Source organism: Amphibalanus amphitrite, unplaced genomic scaffold (assembly GCF_019059575.1).
Source record: "Amphibalanus amphitrite isolate SeventyFive unplaced genomic scaffold, NRLGWU_Aamphi_draft 000852F_arrow, whole genome shotgun sequence".
Lineage (NCBI taxonomy): Eukaryota > Metazoa > Arthropoda > Thecostraca > Balanomorpha > Balanidae > Amphibalanus > Amphibalanus amphitrite.
The window spans coordinates 63,333-90,203 of record NW_024882346.1 but is presented as its reverse complement, the minus strand read 5'-3'; the positions used below and the strand labels follow the sequence as shown (position 1 = coordinate 90,203).

The 26,871-nt window shown below is 48.0% G+C and overlaps 1 protein-coding gene across 2 annotated transcripts in view; it reads right to left on the bottom strand.

The window, feature by feature from the left end:
* The window catches only part of LOC122367122 (putative polypeptide N-acetylgalactosaminyltransferase 9), an 89,145-nt gene that overhangs the window by 18,481 nt on the left and 43,793 nt on the right, over window positions 1-26,871 (bottom strand). For both annotated transcript variants that reach the window (XM_043339938.1, XM_043339939.1), the window contains exon 4: window positions 3,172-3,336. In XM_043339938.1, the coding sequence (XP_043195873.1) occupies window positions 3,172-3,336 (165 nt within the window). The remainder of the gene's footprint in view (window positions 1-3,171; window positions 3,337-26,871) is intronic.

Genomic DNA, 26,871 nt, shown 5'->3' with positions numbered 1-26,871 from the left:
TTTGTCCAACCAATTCCGAATTGGACATTGGACAAAATCAGAACTCCAAATGTCCAGGTTTCGATTGGCACCACTTTAACAGATGTAGTACGGTTGGGAGAGTTTTTATCGAACAAAAATGATAGACGTTCTGTTAATTGAAGAGGGGCGAATTCTGTCAACTGACCGGTGTGCAGCGTGCAGATATTGATACTCTGCAACTGTTATTTTTGCTGTTGTGTTGATTTTTCAAGTGAAGGTATGTTTAGAATTGTTCTGCCTATTTGTTTATGGGTCAAACAACATCGGTGCTGGCGAGACTATCGTTTTTATGACCGGTTAAAGGCAGTATGTTCAAATTACCCCACGGTGGGGCAATTTGAACACACCGTGACTTGGTGGAGAAGTGAGGCTATGCTATTCAAGGTATGCTCGGCTCGTCCAAAAATGAGGCTTGCATGGTGAAAGCAAGTGACACTTGCGCTACTGAAGCAGTTTTTCTTCATCCAGGGTTGAACTGGAATTTGGTACAACGGAGAAGACGTAAAAATATGTTCAAATTACCCCACACTACCCTAATAGATAGAGAGATCCAAACACCACATTCGCACTACCTACTCAATTTGTACGACGGCTAATGTCATGCATGTGACATCCGTTTAGAGGCCAGTTCCAGTATGGTTACAGGAACGCATAGGATTTAGGAAATGAAATTTCTTCGCTCGCAATCCGAATAAGAACAACATGATTGCATTGACCTTAGTCAGGCGACAATTGGCCGTTGCATCATGGACGGTGTTTAAGTTCGTCTTTATCCGCATGTATCAACGTCATCCAAACACAGCCTCTGAACTGCATCTGAGACACCGAACCGAGTCGACGTCTCCCTCTCTGTCGCGGCGTCATTTCACTCCCACGAGCACATTTTACGGCTCCAACATGCCCCGACATCAGCCGCCACTGCATAAATCATCCCCGGAAGGCCAGAGACCCTTCCCCGCAGCGTAACGGGACGGGCGTGATGGCCCAGCAACGTCAAACAAAAGTCATGTGTCGGATAACATTGTGTCATCCAAGCACGAGATCGCCGAAGCTCTTAGGATAAGTGGGACCATCTGTGCGGATGCATGGTGGATTACTTGAATAATCAGCCATGACCAGTGCCAGTAGAAGCCGGTTGGATGGCCGGACAATAAAATACCGCAGTTGATGTTGCAGATAACCCTAACTCGGTACCCTTCCTGTTGGTTCTACAGATACTTAGCTACTGCTACAAAAATCTAGTCACATAGCTGTCGCTAGATGTCACTACGGTGTGCGCCTGAAGCTATGCTGTACCGCAATCTCCGAACCTATGTTGTACCGCTGCCGCTAGATGTCTTTGCAGTATGCGCCTGAAGGTATACTGTACCGCATAACATATGCGAGCGATGTAAATGAAACTCACAGCACAACAAGTCTTTTTGACTGTTCGCCTGTTCACCTGCACTATGACACGTCAAAACCGGCATGTAAGTGTTACAGATGTCCCGTACGCTTAAAGAAACACCTGTGGCAAGACAACCGTTTAACCCGAGCGGAGACACCTTTTATGTGCAAACCTGTATCATCAGCACAAATCAATACCGAAACGTCTGCATGTGATCCTCAATCGCCATCCCACTCCTCCATTCACCAGCGTGCGACGTGGCACCTCTCTTCTGCATCAAACGGTACACATGTGGCGCCGAAACCACCCAACTCGCCGCAGATAGGTTATACCTTTTCCATCAAACAGGCGTCAAGTCGCCACGCGGCGAGTCCCGGAATTCCAATCGCGATACTATTCACCGCTCTTCGCGCTTCATTTATCTCCGCTCTTCGAGGGGAGAGACGAAAAAATATGACAGCGAGCATTGTGTGTCGCCGGGAATGAGAGTTCGAGCGCGAGAGGGACTATAGAGAGTGGGTGTAAAATGAAATTATGAATGGAAATTATTAAGGAAATGAGAGTTAAATTTAGCGGGATGAAATGAAGACAGCCATTGATACGAGGCTAAGACCAAAGCTCAAAGCAACTGAAGGGAGAGGCAGTCCGTTGCCGCGGGTCCGCCGTTTTATTCCACCGGGAGGGGCGCGGTGGCGGAGACAGATGTGACGCAGTTCGCCGGCCACATCCATTTCCGGCGCAGTGTGCCACCGCGGCCGCCACCTAATGCTTTCAAAACAAACGTTTAGAAGTTGGACGGCGTAAAAACAATAAAGTTTGACGTTTGATAAAGCAGCGACCGGTGCTCCTGTGGATAGCGGGGAACACTGCTGATTGAAAACGGAGACTTTCCGTGAGGAGAAGATAGCGGAAATTTTAGAAAGTCGTGCCGGAACTTTTCAGAAGTCATCATCAAAGAGCTGACAGTAGTTCGGGATGGAAGATCAACTGCTGGACAGATGGGGAGCCAATGAATGATAAATACACATCCTCGGGACAAACAAAGCCTAAGAGATATGGTTGTGGTGATGCAGAAATTCACGAATGAATACGCTAAAAATGTTGTTATTTAATTATTCGCTTCCATAGCGAATGTCCAACCATCTACCATCTAATGACCACTTGTTTGCAAACATGAAATATGGGAGGAAAATTATGTGTTATCTTAACTTAATATTCTCACCTAAACACCTATAGCCCACTAGCCCACTTTAGCCCACTCTTGGCCCACAATAGCCCCTTCAGCACAAACCACCCACAGAAAAGCTTCAAAGCAGCCCTAAACTACCTCACACCCCGACTAGCCCCGGCACTGATCCTTCATTATATCCAACACCTCATTAGCATTCAGTGGGGCGTCGTGTCGGTCGGCGGGTGTGGTCGAGACCGACGGGGGACAATGCGGGGTCTTTAGCTCGAACGACGCGCCTCAGTGGGGGCTCGGTTGGGCCAGGTACAGCACCGTTCATTGAGGATAACACACGCGACGGGAGGCCCGCCCAGGCCGTAACGAGGCTAACGGTGTCGACAGACAGTGGAGGGGGGGGGGGAGGGGGAAAAAAACGTACGTCTAAAGAGAATGCATGGGTGATTGCTGGTTATAGACTGAACAAATCATCTGGTGCCAATTCTTGCATAGCATCTTTCAGTGCTAAAATATCAAACCCACGGTATTCGTGAAGCACAGTACGCACCATCTATCCTGATGCTCCATTTTTACATACCTTCTGTGCACTCGCAGTGACTGTCCAGGTAGGTCAGCACATCCGCCGTGGCGTGGCGAGCCCCCAACAGACGGGCCCGGATCAGACCCTCCCTCTTCTGAGCGCGCACCACCTTCACCTTGGGGTACTGGGCCATGTAGTCCTCCAGCGGCTTCCCGATGTGCTCTGGAAGAGGGAGGAGCAGAGGTCAGAGCAAGGGACAGTGAAGAGCGGTGGCCTGGCTGAAAAGTTGCATAGCTTAACGAGTACAAAGTGTGTAAAGCAAGAATAAAATGACTGAAGTTCATAATTTTGTTGTGCTGCCTTGACGACTAAGTTTCATGACAGAACGATCCTTTTGGGATAAATGGTCACATAATCATCATACAGTAAACATACACAATCGAATACAAGGTAGCATCACATACGGCATCGGTATCACAGTTAGCTCATTCGTCCCCTTTCCCCGCGACCGGGCAGCATAGGTCAATCAACCACCGACCATCCCAATGCCGTTTTCCAGTCTGTCTGCAGTGATGACGCGATCATTGCGAATGCCGGCCGACCGCCAGTCACCCACTGTTTACATTGAGAGACGTGCCGAGACGTACGAGCCAAGCGTAAATGACTGAGCGACGCATCAGGCGGGGGATGGGGAGGGGATGGGGAGGTGGGGGGACTGGGGTTAGGGATGCCACAACACCGCAATGGTATTGAAGAATACTCCCCCGCGGCTCAAATATTCAGGGAGGTTTATACTTGATATATAAATTATACCTTTGGAGAAACATATAGCAGGTTAAATATCCAACATCAACAAAACGTTCATGAAAGAACGTCGTAAGACAATATCTAGTCTAGCTGTACCGAGCCACTGGGTAAATCGGAAGGCCCTGGGTTCGACGTCTCGATAACATGAAAGCAGCATTGTCAACAGCAGTAATGTAATGCTAAAAAGAAGTCACTGTAGACGATGACACGCTAGTAGCCATTGCATGATTGCGATCACAAAGGAAGCCGGCATCACGAAATGAAACTGTCATTGCCGTGAATATTGACGGCTGTGCAATTTTAGCAGTTTACAGCGATGAGCCCTACACCCACCCCCAGTGGTTGACTCGTGTCCTGTCCATTTGAAACCGTGACTTCAGAACAATGCGGCAAGAGTCATCCGTCTGAAAAATAGTGTAGACGATGGATGCCACCGAACGCGCAACATTCCGACGCCTTCGGATTACATCCGTCCGGTTCCATAATCAAAGTGAGTGTTTAAAAAATTCAGACGATGGCCCAGGAAATATGCGTAGCTAAGTACATATGTATGCTCAATGCTCACTGGTGCTGTCTTAGAATGAAAACATATTGTCCATCACACAAGCTTTTTCCTAGAACAAACCAAATAATTGATATTGCCCACATCACTCACACCAATTTCATTTCACTCCGCCTCTAAATTGTTAATTCCCACTACCGGAACTGAATGCCCATGCGGTGCGACCATTGGCTGACATCCAGTGCCCCTCCCTGGCCCGCCCTCGTTTCCTTACAGCGCCCCTCCCCTTGGACCGCACCAAGCCCCACCCAAGCCTCCCCCACCCCATACCAGCCAGGATCACCACGATCACCAGCACGTGGCAGCATTATTAACCAGGTGGTGATTTGGTGACCAACGCCCCTCCAGTCAGTCATTATATTAACTAAGGCGCGGTTCACGTTATGCCCCTCCAGTCAGTCATTATATTAACTAAGGCGCGGTTCACGTTATGACTGTCGGTGACAGCTGCACTGGGATGGGTGATTTAAGTCCGACGACCAGCACTGACCCGATCTCTGCGCCATCCAGTCCCCATGTACGGCCCTTAGGGTGATCATTAATAGAGGAACACCTGGTTGGCCGAATGCTTTACGACGCACCATAAGGTTCCACTGAAAAGGAGACAATGAGTTGTTGACATAATATCTGCGTATATCCAGGTGCAAAAGGTATCCAGGTGCAAAAGGCACGACACTCATCTAGGAAATAATCATGGAAAGATGGATATAATTGAGTGGAACTATGCAGGAAGACCTAAATATGCAATGGAATAACCTCGCGTGATATCCTGCCGTTTATGCAAGTTCGCATGCCGTTGGCACGGAAACAGACAAAACCTGGCGACGCAGTGACCCAACAAAGTGGAGGCAAGTCACTGGCTAAATTAAATGCACCGAAATACGTGGTTGAATAAACTCGACTTTGTCTCGGTGATTTATTCCGTTCCGAAATCGTTTGACACGCCGTACGGTGAAACTAAAACGTTGGAAAACGTTGGAAAACGTTGAACCAGAAATCGCGCCCGCTATTCGGGCTCAAACTGAATCGATGAGCGGATTACCGTGTTTAATTGTCCGTTATCAGGATCGCGTGGGTCTAATGCATACAGTTGATGCTCCAGTTAGTCATCAAAGCTAAGCTATTCTGTGGACGGCCGGCATCCCTGGATCAAAGCTCCAGCCGCAGCGCCAGATAATTCATTATTCATGTTCATCACGGATTGTTGAACGTTACCGGCGGATCAACTGACGTGATTAGTGTCATCACTCTCAGTACAGCGTCAGTCCACACAGCCACAACAATGCCACGCGCCGACAGAAATAGCGCGCCCGGATAACGCCATTTGGCCAGAACCCTCAACCCACAGGTGTTTTGGGACTTTCCTTTCCAAAACATCTCCTCGCGTTGGAAAAACACAGGCCTTTGGTACCGAAAAACAATAAATATTTGTTCTGTAAAGTTAGATGTGACAATGAAAAAAAAAAGTTTTTATATTTGCATTTTATCCTCGAGCTGCCCATCAAACCCACCAAACAAATTTCATATTTATTCGTCTCAAAATGAAACCTATGGACTAAAAGTTAGGAATGGACCAAAAGTTGGTCAATGATATAAAACTTTACCAAAGTCTAGCCGCCCCAGCTAATGGCCAGTCGACCTATATGGTCACAGTCATCGTCTTTGGAGGCTATTGTCAGCGCGGGACCTATTGCCCCGCGGGCACAATGGACGGATTTCGACCTGTGTGCAGAGTCGGCACGGTCGAACCGCTGAGCCAGCCCCCCCCCCCTACAGAGCAGGGGGCTCAGGACCCAGGGGGAGATACGGATACAATCAGATCCCGAGATATATGTCCAGGAATAATGCTGAGGAGAGGTGGGAGCTATAGATCCAGATCACCGCATTGATTCAGATCCAGGTCCAGAAGCAATGATAAGTAAAAACCAAAGGCGAATAAGTCTAAAGAGGCATTTTTTATTCAAAGAAAAGGCGCTTTTGGTCGAACAGCAAGAAGGGTACTGAAGCTAGTTAGTCACCGTGCTTGTCAGCCAAGCTCGTCACCATGAGTGGCTCACCAGCCAAAACCATGTTATGAAGACGAGGACACAACAATTATCACGCCGACCAATCCATATCCGAAAAAGCAGCGCAACCCCAGCCTTCGCCGAATAGCTTTTATACATACCTATAATTAAATGACCCACTTGTCTAGGCTGAAAAGTGCATGATTTTTTACCGCACCGATCAAAGTCAATTTATCGTTAATAATTTTAGACAATCACGTGCTAACGGCTATTTTGTTTAGGATGTAAGAAGCAGCCTACAGCGGCGTATCTCGACATTCATTCACTGACAATGCAACTAGGAAATGAGGGGGTGAATATCAGGAAGTGCTTCCGCATGCCGTATTTACATCAGCCTCCATGGTGACCTGAAGAGTCGACGATGGCAACAGAATAAAACTCACGGCACGCAATTGGTAAAATCCTTGCGACGATTCGTCGGACGTTGCAGGGTCGAATACGACTCGCCGTCTATTTGGCGTCCGATACGACGAGATTGATTTGCTTGTCAAAGGGACCAAGGCAACCTAACAGCGGCAAAGGGAATGGTGTACCCAGCACCCACTTTATGTAATGCGTTGATTAAATAGAGCCAGCACGTGGATGCATTGAGCCAAACACATATAAAGAAAAACGAATAGGGAGCGTTCGCACCTGTGGTAATTCCTCAACGTCGATATAAAAACATGAAAAAAAACAAAAAACAAAAGATTTATCAAATAAAGCTTAGTAATATCCTCCTATTTCTGGATATGCAGATTAGCTTTATTTCCCAGTCCCGAAACTTCATCTGCTTTAGCCCCACTCAGACGACTACATTAGGACCGGTGAGCTATAGTTCTGTCCAAAACTAGCCAATGGCGGATCGGTGCAACATTGATCACCTATGTCGGCTGAATTACGTCCGCCTTCAGGAAGCCACGGCATGTGCCCGGCCGATTTATTGTGATTGAAAAATTGAGTATCGTTTGGATTCCGCTCTCGCTCTTAGTTATTTCACTCGGAGAAGATTTAAAGGCGCGCCAAAATCGGCGCACGTCCAGTCAGGAAACCTGACACATTGATGGATCTACCAATGGCTCAAGATTGGCAGGCCAATATATAATTGAGGATGTATTTACATGCAGCAAAATGCATTTTATTGCGAATGCCACAGATTCAGGTCTATAGGAAGTGGAACGTGGCATGTAATACATGTTTAGAACATCCTCGAAAGACATGCTTAGGTTACAGGCAACTAAAATGCCTAAAAACGTTATTGATATGACGGCAAGCAATCATCGTGGTAGGCATACAATTCAATAACTGCCATGAAACACTGTTTGAACTCCCACTCCCCAGAAATATTGCTGTAATCACCGGTACCATATATCAGCCATGACCATCGACCAGGTCAGTACAGCCCCACTCAATTGCCGAATGACCACCCTAAATCACACCTAAGCATTGCACGCAATGAGCGGTAGCTATCAGCGCCTGTCACTGATACCCCTCCCCCTCCCCCGTCCCCATCGACACCGCGCCGCCCCGAGGCACGCGGCGGGGCGGGCTGACCCCATCGTGACCCCTGTCCACCCCGCCACGGACCATGCAGACCTTTGGCTACCACGGACGCCTTTTCATCGCGTGATGATTGATCCCGCCACGGTGTGACACGCGCTCAAAGGCTGTCGACACGCCGAGAAGTGGTGAGCGCGATCGTTCACGGACGCGTCACACGATTCGGGGTAAAGCCTCGGTCAGAGGGCACTAAGCAGGTCGGTCACTCGACGCTAGACAGCGTCAGGAAGCCAGGCGTCGGGGGTGGGGGTGGGGGCGAGACAGCTGGGGGAGGGGAGGGGTCACCGGCGGACGGACGAGGCCATTGTTCGGTGTTCGGTATCAGACACGGGTCAGATCGGTCACGACACCGGATACACTCAGTGAGATTGGAGCTCTGTGTCGGGCCGAGACGTCCGGAGGGTGAACTGAGTCGTCAGTGTAACAGGGTCACCAGGGCCTCGTTTCATAAAACTCTGCCGTAACTTACACCTTTCCGTAATTCACACCCTTTCAAACTACGGAGCGCAAATGAAGCGGTTTCACAAAGCCACAACTGGAATTGTTTACACCACCGTAACTAAGCACATTTGCGTAGTTACCGTAATTTATCAAGCGTCCTACAAATTACAATTTCATGTCAACACTTATTTTTTTACAAGAAATTATAAAACAATTATGTTGAATTTAAATCGTAAAAATTATTTATGAAAAAAACAAAATCGATTTTGCTGACCATCCTTTATTAAATCAATATATTGAAAACAGCAGAAAGCCAGCTAAGCAGAAGTGCCTTACTACGAAAGTGGCGCGGCGCGGCGAATAAACAAAATTCCGATAGCTGCCACAAAAAGCGACTGGTACAGAAGATTTGCAGTTTCTTTTTCTCATTTTGGCTGTTCTTTCTTCCTCACCGGGCTCAACATTATAAAATATATTAAAAATTAGCTTCGAATCTTCACATTAATTCAAATTCACGCAACATTTTTGTGCGTAGTTTACACCACTGATATCAAGAACTTGATAAAATAGTTGGCGTTAATTACGACGTTTTATGAAACCCAAATGGCATCAATTGGTCCGGATTCGAGCATTTGCCGTAAATGAAGCTCCGTAATTTCGATGGCGTGAATTACTCCGGTCTCCGGCTTTATGAAACCGAATTGGCATCAAATACGCCAAATCTGGCATAATTGACGGAACGCCGTAAGTAATTCCTGTTATGAAACGAGGCCCAGGTCCTGACAGGCAACACCCGGCAGTCGACACCCCAGGCTTTGACGTTTTGGCCGGGCGCAGACGAGCATCTACAGGGGTGGGCAGATAAATTGGGACAAATTTCAACGTCCTCTAAAACGACAATTTTTTGAGTTATTAAGATAATTTTTTAACATAAATATAGGCTAATGAATACTTTTCTATGTTATGCAGGTTGCGTTGTAATTTTGAGTCGGCTGGTCACAGAACGTGGGCTTAAGCAAGCCACTATCAACTTAGTTCGCGCGCACATGCATGCCAATACTCTAATTATGCTCCATCAAATGGCTGAAAGTAGTGTGTATCGAACAGACGTAAACGTTGGAGGAAGAGAAGATATTGACTCATCCTTACATACCTATTGCATTGACACCGGCCGCTCCCCCGGCTTTCCAGGGGGGCTAAAAGGCAAAATTCAGTTAAATCAGAGGATCCTCGCGAAAACAGTGGCGCGAGCTTACAACGAAGGTAGCCGCGCCATCAGAAAGCGATATCCCAGTACCTCAATCATGCACTCTTAGGCATTGATGCATATCAACCTGTTAACATGGATGTTGAAGCAGCTGTGACGTTGAAAAGATTGTTTCCTATTGAAGGGCTTGGAGAAGCGAGCAAGCACGTGCAGGTCTTTTTCGATGATGGTATCCCCATTACCGAACATATGAACAACCGCAAACACCATGTAACATCGCAACCAGCCCAGAAGACGTAATCTTCGTTCCAAAAAGCATGCAGCAGACATCGGTGATGGCATTCCACTCGGTGACCTCTGACGGTCACGTGAGGCCCCCTTATTTTACGGAATCGGGAGGGGGTTCGCCATTACAGCGTACCTAACCATTATTCCGGCAGTTTGAATCAACAAGATGGAAGAAGGCAACATCCTGAATGGAGTGATGCTCTTCGAGGAGTCAGCTCCCCGGCATACAGTAATTTAACTACAAAATCTCCTGAAACGGAGGATCCCGCAAACTGTACCCAAGGGAAAATGCCCCCTTCCTCATTAAACCTCAGCCCACACAAGTTCTGGTTGCTGGGGCGTTTTTGCGGGTGAGTCTAACGAACGTCCCCATGTGACTGTAGTGAGCCTCAGCAGTGCCAGTTGGCAACAATTACGAGCCATTTCAGACGGGAGATCTCGCCGCGCGTGCGGCCAGTCCAGACACCGATAAGGACTGATGCAGGTGCACCACGGTGACCATATTTGGTGATAAATGTGTAAAATTGGTGTGACAATATATGATCCAAATTTGAAATGCCTATGTTTACAAATTTCTAAGCTACGGCGTTCTGAATTTAAATATGTATTTTGTCCCAATTTATCTGCCCAACCCTGTATGCATTTGCATTTGCTCGAGACGTTTATGGGAATTTTGGCGGTTAACATATACTATGCGGTAAATGTCTAAACGTTGGTCCCACATTAATGAGGCTTACGGCAACGGGATTTTTTTTTTAGGCTGTGACGCCTGTATGTATGGCCCGATCTGGGCGAACTCCTATAGGTATCAAGCAACATTTAAGCGTTGTCGAAGGATATCAATATACGACATTTTCTTCAAAATACTTGCTTATTGAGTTGAGATTAGGAGCAGGTAGTGAAATAAATATGCCTGGACTGATAATCTTCAAATAGACAACACAATATATTACCGCTAAACCGTATAACTCCCATATCTTCCGTGATCAATGAGCGAAGTGGTCCCTTTAGTAACGCCCAGTTGTAGCCAGGACAGGTTACTGCTGCCCCGCCAGACACGCGATTCGCCGCCGACCGCATTATGAACTGTGCCCGTTTCAGAGTCGTTTCGTGATAGCGTTTCGTGACGGCGTTTTGTGGCCGTGGACGGTTCAATCACGAGCACTCGGTCAATCTTCATGATAGGACACCCGCATTCGTGGAGCGAGACCAAAACGCGGCCACGTCAATAGGATCGCGGTTGGACACGAAACGGCGACAGTGAGCGGTCACTATCGTAAAAAGGAACAGGAGGTTGCAAATGGCAATGCTTAAAAAAACTCTTAAAGTGGCGTTCATCATTTCTAGATTATCCTGCCGCAGCAACGGGCATAGCACATGCCCATAGGGGTAGATAAATATCAGACAACCAAAGCGCCTATAGCTACAATAATAAGATAGTGTTAAGGCCTGGCTACACTATGCGTTTTCTTCGTGCGTTTTTGCGTGTTTGCGTGTTTTGCGTGATATCGTTCTAGAAAAAAAGAACGATATTACGTTTTTGTGATGTTTTTCACCTTAAATTTTAGTTACATAAGAGTTAAATTGGCTTCTGTATATAACCAAAGTAAAAATTATATTGTTTATAACTTTTTTCCTAGAACGATATCACGCAAAACACGCAAACCTGCAAAAACGCACGCAGAAAACGCATAGTGTAGCCAGGCCTTTAGACAGCCAACTCAATTCACATGAACTGATGTGTCATTTCCCTCACTAGCGGACGAAAGTACCAGCAGAATTTCGATCCCCATCCATATACTACCAAACCAAGCATGTAATTTCTTCAGCACATCACATCACCCGCCTCAGATGAGTCATTATCGCCAGATGCTGAATCGTCACGGTCAGCTACCACACATTACGTTTGGACCAAAGTGACAATCATTAGTGGCACATCAGCGACACGCAAAAACCCAATCAGCCTCTGATCTTCATCAGCTGAAGGCCACTGAACGAACGGGTTTGATTTAAAAATGCTCCGAATGGAGGCGAACGACCTAAAGCACTGTAACAAGATACCCAAGATACCACTTTCCTATAATTCTTCAAAGGCAGCCGAAAGATACTGCAAGCTGTTTCAATGGCTATGTTCTCACCCCACCTCTCAATTCTCATCCTGCACCTCCCCACGAACTCTCCTCCCTCTTTCCCCTCCCCACTGGGTGCAGCTGTATGTCCCTGTGGTCGTCCCAGTCTGATGGGTGCCATCGTGGCCGCGATTGGTGCTGAATTGTTCACGACGCAGCCGGCTCGGCGGAAATTAACGCCCACCACACACCCCGGGGGTAGGCAGGGGCTGGAGGCGGTCGAGCGGCATTGTTCGCGACACTGACATTGTGACAGACAAAAGGTTAGGTGCAATGTTTGTAATCCACGATACACGGTTGAGAGCCTACCGAAATAAAGCGAGCTGAGTTTGAACGATGATGCAATATATTAAACTGATAATAGGTAAATGAGGGCTGCGCAGTTTATGCGAAAAAGTACACGCAAAAGAAGTAAAAAAGTTTACGCGAAAGTTACGCGAAAAGAGCATAGCCGCATTCCTAATGCTGATCCATAAAACGTGCATCTCTTGTCCTAAAAAGTAACGCATTGCAAAATGCGGTTCACTTGTCTGCATATCCTCAGCCGTGAGCGTGTATACAGTTTGCCAAGCGAACCATGAAACGCGGACCAATCGTCAGTACATATTGCTGACAGTGCAGTGCACACTATGAACGAACACGATTCCTCACACACTTGTCTCCTGTCATCGTTCCTCACATCTGTGCCGGGGCAAATGCGATTGACGGCCCACACCTGTGAGAATAGATTTGAGAGAGGCGACCCACGGTGCGGTGAGATCGGCAACCAAAACGTTCAGAAGCGACAGAGAGAGGCATCTTTCCTTTTCTTATCTCATATTTGACGCATGAATTAAGCTCTAACCACAAACAGCTGGATTGGTTTGGGAGCAACGCCTCTGACGCAGCGCACGATCAGCTGCCCTGAACCGAAGTTCTGAGTCAAGTTGCAAGTGCTATCATATAAATCTGCTGGAGCTAACTCCTCAAGGAACCTTTTTCCTGACACAACGTGCATGGTAACGCGGACTGTGTATGTATCTGGTTGGACCAGAGCTGGCATTTCCACCACCACCAGAGACCACAAAAACTTCAGAGCGGCACCCCCAGATATCTGCATCCTCGCTCAGCGCCCCGCCCCACCGTTCTCGTGGCCGGCCTTCCAGACACACCGCAGCCGGCCGGACGCGCGGCTCCAGTGACAAAAACCGCCCCAGGCAGTGCAGCTCGGTCAGCCCGGGCCCTTTTTACTTCCTTCAGCAGCGCGTGACACACCAGTGGCGGTTTTCCAGGCGTGTGTCCGGTGATGAGCGCCAGGCGCCTCCGGAGTTGAACACGACTTCATCACCACCGTGAGCTTGGACCGAGATCGTGAACCCTTTCCGAGGAGCTCAGTCGCTTCTGGAGGTGCAGTCGCTATGAAGATGTCGCGAACACAAAGGGAGAGGGGAGACGGGAGGGTGAGGAAGACACAATCAGGAGAAGGCGGGCCGCAGCATCCGACTCTGGATGCGATCCAAATCGACGCGTGGTCGGTACGGGCCCGCTGATCGGCCGAGATCGGTTGGCTTCCTTTCTCCTCCCCACCCCCTCTCTAGTCTCTCGAGTGGCTGCGCTAAGCACCAGTAGTTTTTCTGTCCTCCAATATCCTCCCCAAGTCAACATGCCGTGACTGGCACACGGCCCGCTCACGGAAAACAGTGAGCAGTCAGGCGCGCTGCGGAAAACGACAAAAACTATTGCACGCTACCGGCCACATTCTTATCTGAAGATGCTTGCCACGGTCGTACCGATTTAGGTTGAGGAAACGGCGCACGGAAAGTGATTGTCAGGAAAGAAAACCGTTCACCAGCCTTACACATCCTAGAGGACAACACAGGAAAATGATCTGTTTTTAGCCCAGAAAAGGAAAACATCCGTCATACAGCGCTCATCAGTTAGAGGAAATATTGGAGTATGATATCGTACCCGCCAAGGAAAGATTGGGTAACACGGACACCGTGTTACTCAAAGAGACGGTCAAAGGGTTTGGTGTTCAACTGTTCACCTTCATGACACATCACTACAATCAGCTCCCGCTGCAACCAATAGCTCTACGAGGAACGAACGTAACAGCTTTATCAGTATGCGACGAGTCCAGGCCACAGTGAAGGGACGGCACCTGCCCACAGCGGACTTACACCACGTCATCTGCAAGTCTTATGACGTACAGACTGTGGCGCCAATCGCGCACTTTCAAATCGGAGGCGTCAAACGCAGCGCTAACTACGGAAGAAGAGGGCCCGCCTCGGGGACAACCGCTCCACTACACATGGTATGCGCAAGGGGTGAATGTGAAGCGCTAAGGATATGGGTGTTGCAATGTCAGAGCCCAATTGCAGGAAGCATCTTGTTGGCAGCGGCAGAGCGGTGCAGGATGCTGCATGCAAAGCGAGCGTGCACCGGTAGGCATTAAAATAATATGAATGAAAGTTACATGAAGCGGCCGACAGAATACTTTGGTTATGAAATGCTATATGCCAAGTGATGACAATATGGAAACGGAATAAATCAAAAGTAGTTTGTAGGCACCTGAAGCTAAGGGCCGAGACCTTCCTACAAAACATCTGCAATAGCCAGCAACTTGTGGCGATTTGAAATTTTCGTCACTTTGATTGCAAAAGATGCAAAAGCTATAGAGGGGGAGCACAGAGTAGTTGTGAGTTAAAGCTGCGAGTCGCGAGACAGGCGAAGGCCGTTTCCAACAACATGAAGCTAGCACACCCATCAAATAAGGCACAATTCTTCTTAACAGGGAAAAACAATCTCCTCCGCCAACACCGCAGTCCCCGTATACATACATTAGTCGAGCAATCGCCTAACAGTTCGCGTACCTGTGCGCATCACAAAAACAAGGTCATCTATACCCATCCACCGTACCACATAATACCATCTGGACCTTGCATGTGCACAGGCCACAGAGCACACTGCATAGTACACGCTGCACACCCATCACAGCTGCAACTCCGCCTTTGTGTGCATCCAAAGATTGATGTCCTCTGGAGCACTCAGCCACCCGCGCCGAGTCTCCCAACACAAACAGGAACGACTCATCACGCATTCCCGTCCTGCTCTGTCGGCGTGACTTGCATCAAGTTCCTACAAATTCCGCATTCACGAACTGCGTGCTATCACGGTAGTCCGTTTTCAAGAACTGTCAGAGGCCGCAGCCCGCACAAAGTCCGTATTCCTGGACTGTGTACGATCGCCTCAGTCCGTATTCCCGCACTGTGTACGATCCCCGCTGCACGGTAGGCGATCGGGCCGGTCTAGCCTCGCGAAACCTCAAAGACACTTTTTTCCGAAAATTTGAAAACAACGCATACTAGTCGACAGAAAATTCATCAAAGATTACGATTAGTGCATTTGCATGGCTCAGGAGACATTTTTTCGTAGACAAAAGTATCGTTAAAGACAGCGTTCCGTAACACTTCATAAGGGGGATAATCACAGCCGATTTTTACGCTCTTTGAATATTTTGCGGAGCGATGAAATTGCTAGGTGTTGAGCATCCATTTTGCATGGAAAGTGAAATTTAGATGTTTAGACGATTCCGCCATAGAAAGCAAGTAGACAAAATCAGTTCAAAATGTCTTATAATTAGGTTAACTTTTTATATTTTTTTTTCTACCACTGAACATAACGTTCACTGAATTAACCAAGCCCAGCAAAAAAAGTTTTACGAGGATGAACTGTAAATAATGCTGTATCGCATGCACTAAGACACTATCTTTTAGGGGAGCCAGTGAAAATTTGCAGCCACTTGCAGCCCTGGCATCCAGACACTTTTTTCTTCTAAGGGTTGGCCGTGGCTTGGTGCACTTGAGCACAAGTGGTAAATGCCCCAAAGGGTGTTTTCGAGATAGCTCAAAACACCCAGGCAATAGAGAGCTGCAACCTGGCATACCTGACCTTTGATGCACGCTGGATCTTTTGACACCAATCGCACTTTCAAGTCAGGTCAGGTCACTGACCTATGACGTCATACATGCACCTCTGCACGATCCTCAGATGTCGCAACCTTGCAACGCTCTCAGTGCCAGAGTAACTTTCACAGGGAGGTGAGACTTGCAGGACTTATTGTCCTTCAGAGGTCTTACAACTTGTATATCTCAGGTTTTTCCTAAATGTCACATAAAGTCAGGTTGGTCACGTGACCTCACCTATAAGTCAATGGGGAAATATGAAAACTGTTATGTTGGCGCCAGGAATGATATTCAATTGTCTCAAGTACATGGAATCGTTACTTCATGCACTCCTTGCAAGATCTGATGCTGCATTTTTGCATTGTTGACCTTTCATGACGTCATTTATGACGTCACTAGGGTCATACGAGTTTTTCGTCAATAACTCCTGATCAAATTGAGCTAGAGAGTCGACAAGGTCACCAATGGACTCCGGGAGACCTGCCGAATCGAATGATATGCGATATGACCTCCTTCGACCAACTTCGTGATTTGAAGACCTCTGACCTGACCTTGACTCGAGGTCAAGGTCAGGTTGACCTTACAGTGGTCTCACCTGAACAAAAGTATACCATTCGACGCGCCTGAGCAAGGAGAACACGAAGATGTCAAAATCGTGGTTCTGCGGCCATTTTTTGCGAAGTTATTTACCAAAAACCAAACCCGCTGCTTGAGTCACGTTATGAAATGGGGCCTTGCCGGGCGAGATTTACGCTGTTTCATGATATGTATAAATTGGTAGGGTATAATCGTTTGAATAAAAAAATTGGTTTGGAAGCAATTTTCTACGGAGGTACACACTATTTCAATGTCCTACCCAGCTCATACCGTCATAAATTTCGACCTACCCTCAAAAGTGTTCATGCGTTATTCGAGCAGCAATTAGGCAAATTGCAAGCTCGCCACAGAGCACAAATCCTATAAGAGATAGTCCTTATTTAAAACATATGCTCATTGGATATTCAAGAAGGTTGCTCCTAAATATTGTGGTTCTAGCTTCAAAAACATGGATGTTATGAATGCCGATAGGTTTCGCGAGGCTACACCGGCCAGATCGCCCACTGTGCGCTGGCGGCAGGAGGTGTGCCGATGTCTCGGCGTTCCCTGCTCCTCCGTCCGCTCTCAGCGGTCGGTTGTTGACCGCGGCGGCGGCTCTGCTCGCTCCGTCGCCCGTCCGCTGGCCCGTTACTAACTCTGAGCCGCCGCTCCGCCACCCGGCGACACATCCAGAGGCCATTTACGGCTCCGTCTCCGCTCCGCATCAGCGCCGGCCTCCTCCACGGCATCTCAGAGATGGGATGGGCCGTCACCGCTGCACCGAAGGCGCGCTCCGAGCCGTGAACACGTCCCACCTCGAGCGAGCGAGCGCTCCCACCCACCGCTCCCTGCTCCATGGGAAGGAGTTCCAGGTCGCACTCACTTCAACCACGACTCTCTGCGGCCGGAAGAAGGCGTCGCACCGGCGCGAGCAAGCCGTTTTCTCGTACAAAATGTGCGAAAATTGCGGCGGCCGCGCGCGCAGTCGGGCACGCTGCACCTCGGTGGCGTCATTTCACGGTGAGCGGGCGAGTCGGTGGTCCGTTCGCTGGGCTCCGGTGCCGTGGAGGTAACGTCCGGCTTCCGTGCTGCAGGTTTTCGTATCTGATCGAGCACGGCATTGCCGCAAACCCGGCCGTCCAGACTGCCGGTTCGACGAGTCCATCCTAACGGTCCACGGAGTATGTATTTGCCGCCGAGAGCCAGTTTTACACATTAGGGTCAGTAGTGGTGCTGTGGAATGAAGAGATCTGAGGATTATTTACGAGTGGTTTCGATATGACAGAATGAACGAAAGATTAGTTCATAGCTGGGGAATTGATGAGGGCATGACCTGATTAGGGAAAATAAAATGGTGAAACCTGAATGGAGCTCTTAAAACACGACACAAGAGTTGAGAGTTATGGCGTGAATACAGTCCCTGGCCCCTGCATCTACATAAGTCCGCGCTACTTATTGACATAACCCACCATCACTTTATTTGTTGAGAGTTATGGCGTGAATACAGTTCCTGGCCCCTGCATCTACATAAGGCCGCGCTACTTATTGACGTAACCCACCATCACTTTATTTTTGTGCCGCACTCCAGCCAGTTGCTGGCACTGGCGCTATTGCCAGCAACATGAAATGCCCACATCAACCAATTTTGTCGAAGCATCGGATCAACTGGTCAAAAATGCTTTCCTTGCATTTCATCCACACCAGGAACGAGTAAGGGAGCATACATAAAATAGCGTCACTTTTCAATTACATATCCTTTTGGAAAGTGAACAGATTTTTCCATTTAAGTCACAAACCCACGACTGGGATGATGAGTTATACACTTCCGGTTGGCGTCTTAATTGCGAATTCGTTCTGATTTATCGTCAGACATCTGTCACGGCAGAAATACAGGGCTCTGTTCCGCTCATTACTGGCTAGCAGCCGGTCTTTCTCTATGGTATTGGCATCGTAAATTACGGCGACACTATGAGCCACCAGTCACCGTAGACGAAGCGTGAACCAATGAGGCAATAAGTGGAGATCGAACGAATTTCAACGCTAAACCGAAGTGAACTTGTCACAACCACATCGTACTTTACTGCAAAAGGAAATGGAGTTGCAGAAATGTGTTGGTGGCAATTAACGATAAATTAAAGCAGCTTTACCTTGCGAATGTCAGTTTTGCAATGAACTCAGCATGAATTGCACCAGTAGGTAGCATTGCCAGAAATAATATTGGAAAAACATAACATATGCACCAAACAAGGAATACCTTGAAACGTCGGCAACGAGAGCAGTCGTATAAAATGGAAAGGATAATTTCGGATCAAGGATTTAAGCATCCTACAAGCTGTCTGGTGCAAGTGGTGCACACACAATTCTGAGCAGAAGAACAGCCTTGGAAGGCCCTACCAAACCATAACACCCGGGCTGAGGCTGCAGAATTTCCAGTGTGTCTTATTTGGTCGGTAAAATGCTGATGTAGGAATGTGCTCCACAACAAACTCTCCACACGGCAGCCCAGGTGGCATCCAATGGATGAAACCCTTTTGCCGGCGATGGTTTCAGAGATTGGCGTTAAATAAGGCTGCTTGTTGACCACAGAGCAGCATTGCTGGTATTGAGTCACTAAGCACCCTCTGGCACGCCTTTTGAAGGACATGGCGATGCCAACAGCGATAATTAGGATTAAACTTTTATGTAGACATTTTTATCTCGTAAATTCGTGGTTAGATAAGAGTAATACCCGAATACTAGCAATTCATCTGAGATACAGTTATCCGGGGAAAACAAATCCAGAATGAGACATGCACTACATTGCATACTGTACGGCATACATACGAGTAATGAGCTTCGTTGTTATTTTGGAAGTCCGATGGAATCTTATTAAACGTGATAAGACATTCGTCTTTTAAGTGGAATAGCAATAACGGAGAAGTTCTGGATCAGAAATAACCAGTATAACGCCTTTTGGGGCGACTAACGGAGCGAGCGAGAGGGTGGGCCTTGCACGTGCGAAATTGCGAGGGGGTACCTCCAACTGACTTGTGGCACCCAACTAAGCGGTCTCTAGCGATGTGCCAAATTTGAGCACAATCGGCCCAGCCGTTCTCGAGATCTGGAAGCGGCATCCTGCACGTGCGCACGTGCAAAATGGGTCCCAACTGACTTTTGCACGGCACCCTACTAACTGGTCCCTAACCGCGTACCAAATTTGAGTGCCATCGGTCCAGCCGTTCTCGAGATCTGGAAACGACCCCTGCACGTGCGCACGTGCAGCAGCACCCCAACTCTGGCACATGGATATGCAGTGCCTAGTGGGTGCCTACCTACATGCCAACGTTCAGCGCAATCGGCCGAGTAGTTACCGAGATATTGCAACAATTACAAAACTGACACCTCTTCGTTTTGCACGTGGCACGTGCAAAAGGGGTCACCCACATGTATCGGGAATAGTCCAATACTTGGTAGAAGGAATGAAGCTACCCTACAAAATTACCGCGTGTAAATCGGTCAAGTGGTTGCTGAGATATAAGCCTCGCAAAAGCGTCCGCACGGCCGGCCGGCCGCTCATACTCAGAAATTTCCGTTAATCTAAGGAAAGACTACGCTCGCTTCGCTCGCTCCGTAACTAGAACAAACGTGATGATAATACCAGTATAACGCCTTTTGGGGCGACTAACGGAGCGAGCGAGAGGGTGACCCTTGCACGCAGGGCTGCGGAGTCGATGGATTTTCGGCGACTCCGACTCCGACTCCGACTCCGGCTTTCAAAAACCAGCTCCGACTCCGACTCCGACTCCGGGCAGAATTGTCGACTCCGACCGACTCCAACTCCCGACTCCGACTCCGCAGACCTAGCAGGGCTGCGGAGTCGACAGATTTTCGGTGACTCCGACTCCGACTCCGGCTCGGGTTTCTAAAATCGACTCCGACTCCGACTCCGACTCCAGTCACAACTGTCGACTCCGACCGACTCCGACTCCGACTCCGACTCCGACTCCGCAGCCCTGCTTGCACGTGCGAAATTTCGAGGGGGTACCTCCAGCTGACTTGTGCACGGCACCCTACTAACCGGTCTCTAGCGATGTGCCAAATTTGAGCACAATCGGCCCAGCCGTTCTCGAGATCTGGAAGCGGCGCCCTGCACGTGCGCACGTGCAAAATGGGTCCCAACTGACTTGTGCACGGCACCCTACTAACCGGTCCCTAACCATGTACCAAATTTGAGCGTCATCGGTCCAGCCGTTCTCGAGATCTGGAATCGACCCCTGCACGTGCGCACGTGCAGCAGCACCCCAACTCTGGCACATGGATGTGCATTGCCTAGTGGGTGCCTACCTACATGCCAACTTTCAGCGCAATCGGCCAAGTAGTTACCGAGATATTGCAACAATTACAAAAGTGACACCTCTTCGTTTTGCACGTGGCACGTGCATAAGGGGTCACCCACATGCATCGGGAATAGTCCAATAGTTGGTAGAAGGAATGAAGCTACCCTACAAAAATTACCGCGTGTAAATCGGTCAAGTGGTTGCTGAGATATAAGCGTCGCAGAATCGTGACCACGGCCGGCCGGCCGGCCGGCCGGCCGGCCGCTCATACTCAGAAATTTCCGTTATTCTACGTAAGACTCCGCTCGCTTCGCTCGCTCCGTAAACACTTTGTTCCTGAGCATTATGTTCGTTATCTCCTGTGTCACGTCCAAATACAAAAAGCACCTTGGAAGGTCAGGGGAAATCATCACGGTTATTGTTCAATGAGCCACAACATAGCTATTACCAAGAATATTTAGTCTAAAATAATAGCTAGCGTATGTGAAGGACAACTTTTATCAATTTCCAGTCGCAAATGTCTACCGTGTGTTAGACTGAAATGTGTGGTATTTTGTCATGTGCGTGTATTGTTATTGTGTGACGTGCTTGATGGTAGCGCGATCAAAGAGAAACAGCGAGAATTTTTTCAAAAAATATCCAGATGCGCCATTTTTGCTTTTTGTGGTGTCTAATGTAATTGTTCAATTTTATATGGATCTGTTTTAGTGTTTTGTACCAAGGCTGACGAAGAAAGCTGCATAGCTTTCGAAAGCTCCCATTAAATAAAGTAAAAGCTGGTGTTCAATTATGTCTTCTATAACTTTTATCAATTTCCTTAACCCGCGCGGGGCTGGGGGGTAAATTTTACCCCCCTCGCGAATTTTTGCAATATCTCAAAAACGGCGGCGCGCAGCGCCGCCAAACTTTTAGTACCTTTTCTTACATCAATTTGACACGTTTCCTGAAAATTTGAGCGAAATCCCTCGGAAAGTTTTTGAGAAAATGACGTTTTAGTGACGTCATGTTCGCCATTTTCGCCTAAAAAACGACAAAATTTCAAACGCCGCTAACGTCTTCATTTTTAAGTGAATCAAGACGTAACAAAAAAGGTTATACGTGATTCTACTTTGTCTATCAAATGGCTATCTCGGTTTTTTGAAACTTTTTGATTTTGGCCCAATTTTTTTCAAAGAACTGAATTTTTTAAAGAAAATAATTATAAAATCAAAACATTTGCGTGTATCGAAAAAACCGGATTATATGTCAGAGAAGTGGCATATGTGCACCTACATACCAACTTTTAGAAAAATTGGTTCAAAAATGTGGGAGTTATTCAAAATTTTATGACGTCACGACAAGCAAATTTTTTGAAAAATGATTTTTTTTGGAAGTTCTAGACCTCGTACGGAAACAAAAATAGCACCATTCGATTCGCCGTGAAAAGCTGCATTAGGTAGACACCTTTTTAGGCCTTAACAACCAACTTCAAAATTTGACCTCACTTGACCTGACCTGACCTGACCTTGACCTTGACCTCTGAATGATATTGTATGCAAGGAATATTGTCTTGGTAGCCTAAGAACACGTTTTGGGCAATCAGTCTCAGTCCATGACTCCATTCTTCGGCAACTACGGTGCAAGGCCGATACTGTAGAAACTTTCAATTTGTACCCTAGACCTGACCTTGACCTTGACCTCAAACTTGAAATTAAGTACATGTTTTTAGCTGTTTGTGATGAGATCTTTCGATTGGCGTTTGAATTTTTTCAAATTGGACCATTAGTTCGGGAGATAACAGGGGGGTAAAATTTACACCCCTCAGCCCCGCGCGTTCGGCTGGAGACCCCAGCCCCGCGCGGGTTAATACAACCCCTGAAAAGGAAAACAAACTCGTATTTCAAAGCCGCCAGTCCCTGTTACCCTTACTCGGCCATTTGGCTACAGTTTTCAACCGGTAACCCCAGGCACTATAGACGCCGTCTATCCTAACAGCCCCGGCAGCAGTTAGCTCCTCTGGGACTCTCCAGGCCCTCACACTGACCCCAGTCGGTCGGCAGTCAATTTGGACCGTCGTCGAGCCCGTCGGTGGCGGCGGCCCTCGGGATACCACACTTCCACCGCCGACGGTTCCGCCTCGACGTCGTCGACATCGACGACACGATAGCCTCTAACGAGACACGCCGCGACGGCGACGACGACGACACGGCGGTGGCGATTGGGAAAGGTCGGGTAGAGAGGCAGCGATTGGTGGTCGGGAAAATATAAACGAGGCGATTTAAATGCTGAGTAGACAGGATGAAGACAGAGGCAACTTTAGCAATTGAAATATGATTTGCATTTGATCAGAGAGAAAGGGAATGTATGCAATATTTGGCAAGGGCACACAATATAATCTTAAAATGCACAACAGCAAACTAAAAAGTGAATGATTTGTGTAGCATTGCATTGCATTCGTAAGGAACTCTTCCATTTCGGGTTGTGGCATTCAAACTTTGCGTCTATCGTAGACTGTATTTCTTCACCCTTCCTACATCTCAACGCGCACACCAACCCGTCCTCTCTCTCTCCCGCCCTGCTCTCCACTGTCCAGCCCGCCCGATATACGGGCCGGCGTGTCCCTGCTGCCGCGCACATGTGTGGCACATGGACCTCCATTTATGACCACTTTATGACCCGACGCCGACCCTACGCGACAAGGCTAGAATACAAACTATGTGAACAAACAGAGAGACACATTCCCCCCTGTTCCTAAAGAACACATCTAACTACAATTTAACTAATGGGGGATGGGAGCGCCGAAGAGTTGCGGCGCACGCCTGCAGCGCAAACCCCTTCTTAGCACGTCACTATAACTATCGATATTATCTACACTTTCCGCTGGCGCTCTACCTTCGTTCACACGGTCGTTTGACAATCCCTCAGTTTCTGTTTTTACAACTTTCACTGTATGGATCCGCTCCTCTGTTCCGGCACCGCCATCCGCCTCAGCTGCTGCTCGAGGGACCGGCTCGGTCTGCTCGGTCGGCGCGACAGCTGGGGTCAGCTCTGACGGCTCCACCGCCGCCGGCGCCTCAATGGCCAGCTGTCCCGGCACATGGGCGGTCGGAACCGGACAGGCGATCTCCTCTTCCTGCTCATCATCCGTCGAAGCAGCCATTGCGTCGTCACCGTTGTTGGCAAGACGATGACGAATGTTCCGCACGTGCCATGGGACTCCATCCACTTCAATCGTCTGAGCGGATACGACTTTGGTGACAGTGCCCTCCTTTGACACGGCGGTGCACCGATCGCCCCGTTTTCGGACCCACGCCGCATCACCGGGCTGATACACACCAGGCTGGCCGGCCGTCACTGAAAACTTTTTTACCATTTCCTGGGGGGTAAGCCCGCCATAGCATGGTAGCTTGACACACAGACGTTTTTTACCACTTTCCAGATGGTAAATTTTACTCTTTCATGGAGAGTAAACTCGTCAGGGAGGGGTAACATGACACCCAGACGTTTTTTACCATCTTCTGTATGGTAAACTCTTTTGATTTACTCTCGTCTAGAGGGTAACAATTTCGGAAGTTACGCTCTGTGGAAGGGTATCTCTTTAACGTGACCCTCCTCTAAAGAGTAACATGCCATTTACTCTGTGATTTACCCTCTTACAGAGAGTATACCCTTCTGGCTTACCCTCAGTCAAATGGTAATGCTTACTCTTCCCCAAAGAGTTTACCCTTTAACCCTCGCCCATGTAGGGGGGGGGGTTGGTGCAACCCCCCCCCCCCTGAGGCTTTTCGGAAATAGTGCAAAAACGGCGGCGCGCAGCGCCGCCAAATTTTGGGTACCTTATAGGGCAAACCTTGCGCATCTTTTGATAAAAAAAATTTGACCGGGTCATGTCAGGTCACGGAGTTATGACGTCACAAAGGGAACAGCCTCCGGCCGGATTTTCACAAACTGAGTGCCAACGCCCGAGGTTTCCTGCCGGTGGTACGGACATCGGTTGATGGATCGTGATGAAACTTCCCATGCATGTTGGGGCAAGTATTGGCTATCATATGGTATAAGAAACTTGACCGGGTCAGGTCAGGTCACGGAGCTATGACGTCACAAGAGGAACAGCGTCCGGTACTATTTTTGAAAAGCGCCCGAACCACTATTTTGCTAATTCTTGTCACCTCAATGGGAATATGCAGCAATATTAGCTTCTATAGGGAGCAAATGGACCTCTCAAATCCAAAAATACAATCAGATTTCAAAAATTTAAATTTTGATTTTTCGAATTTCTGCCGCCGACTGTGACCTTGCCGACTTCCGGCGCTCCCAACGCGCCATTTTTAGAGCTAGGGAAACGAAATACATACCAAACGATAGAGAATTGATCAAGGAACACGATAGTGAAGGTTTCAAGTCGATATCTCCCACCGTTTTGCCGCAATCGCCGCGGAAAGTTGAAAAAAGTCTATTTTTCCGAAAATTTGACCTTTGACCGGTCAAAAGTAGGTCAAATGTTGACCTAGGACCAAAAAATATACCACCAATCGCGAGATCTCGGCGAGAGCAATCCGTTGGTCTTTTCCGCTAAGCTCTACGACGCTCCGTTTTCAAACGCCAAGGGGGGGGGTCGCACCAACCCCCCCCCCTGCATGGGCGAAGGTGGCAGATCGCCGTTTACGGGCGAGGGCTAGAGGATGGTAGCTTGACACACAGACGTTTTTTACCACCTTCCAAATGGTGAATTTTACTCTCTCATGGAGAGTAAACTCGTCAGGGAGGGGTAACGTGACACACAGACGTTTTTTACCTTCTTCTGTATGGTAAACTCTTTTGATTTACTCTCGTCTAGAGGGTAACATTTTTCGAAGTTACACGCTGTGGAAGGGTAACTCTTAAACGTGACCCTCCTCTAAAGAGTAGCATGCCATCTACTCTGTGCTTTACCCTCTTACATAGAGTATATCCTTCTGGCTTACCCTTAGTCACATGGTAATGTTTACTCTTTCCTTTAGTGTAAATCCCCCAGAGGATGGTAACGGATCCACATACGCTTTCTTCAGAAGCTTCGCGAAGCTTCTGTTAACCGGAGTTCATCAACTAAAAACATGATTCAAGAGCAACAATATATTTGGCATGCCGTACAAACAATACGAGGGGTTCACCAGCCATGAACATTGTGAGACTCTCCTTTTAATCAAACGGAGTTATAACTCCGTATGAATAAGTGGAGAGTCTCATTCGATGTTCATACGGAGTTATAACTCCGTATGAATAAGTGGAGAGTCTCACAATGTTCATGGCTGGTGAACCCCTCGTATTGTTTGTACGGAATGCCAAATATATAGTGTTGCTCTTGAAGCATGTTGATTAACTCCGGTTATCAGAAGCTTCGCGAAGCTTCTGAAGAAAGCGTCTGTGGGTCCGTTACCATCCTCTGGGGGGTTTACACTAAAGGAAAGAGTAAACATCACCATGTGACTAAGGGTAAGCCAGAAGGATATACTCTATGTAAGAGAGTAAATCACAGAGTAGATGGCATGCTACTCTTAAGAGGTGGGTCACGTTAAAGAGTTACCCTTCCACAGCGTGTTACTTCGAAAATGTTACCTTCTAGACGAGAGTAAATCAAAAGAAATTACCATACAGAAGATGGTAAAAAAACGTCTGTGTGTCACGTTACCCCTCCCTGACGAGTTAACTCTCCATGAGAGAGTAAAATTTACCATCTGGAAGGTGCTAAAAAGCGTCTGTGTGTCAAGCTACCATCCTCTGAGGGGTAAACTCTTTGGGGAAGAGTAAGCATTACCATTTGACTGAGGGTAAGCCAAAAGGGTATACTCTCTGCAAGAGGGTAAATCACAGAGTATATGGCATGCTTCTCTTTAGAGAAGGGTCAGTTAAAGAGTTACCCTTCC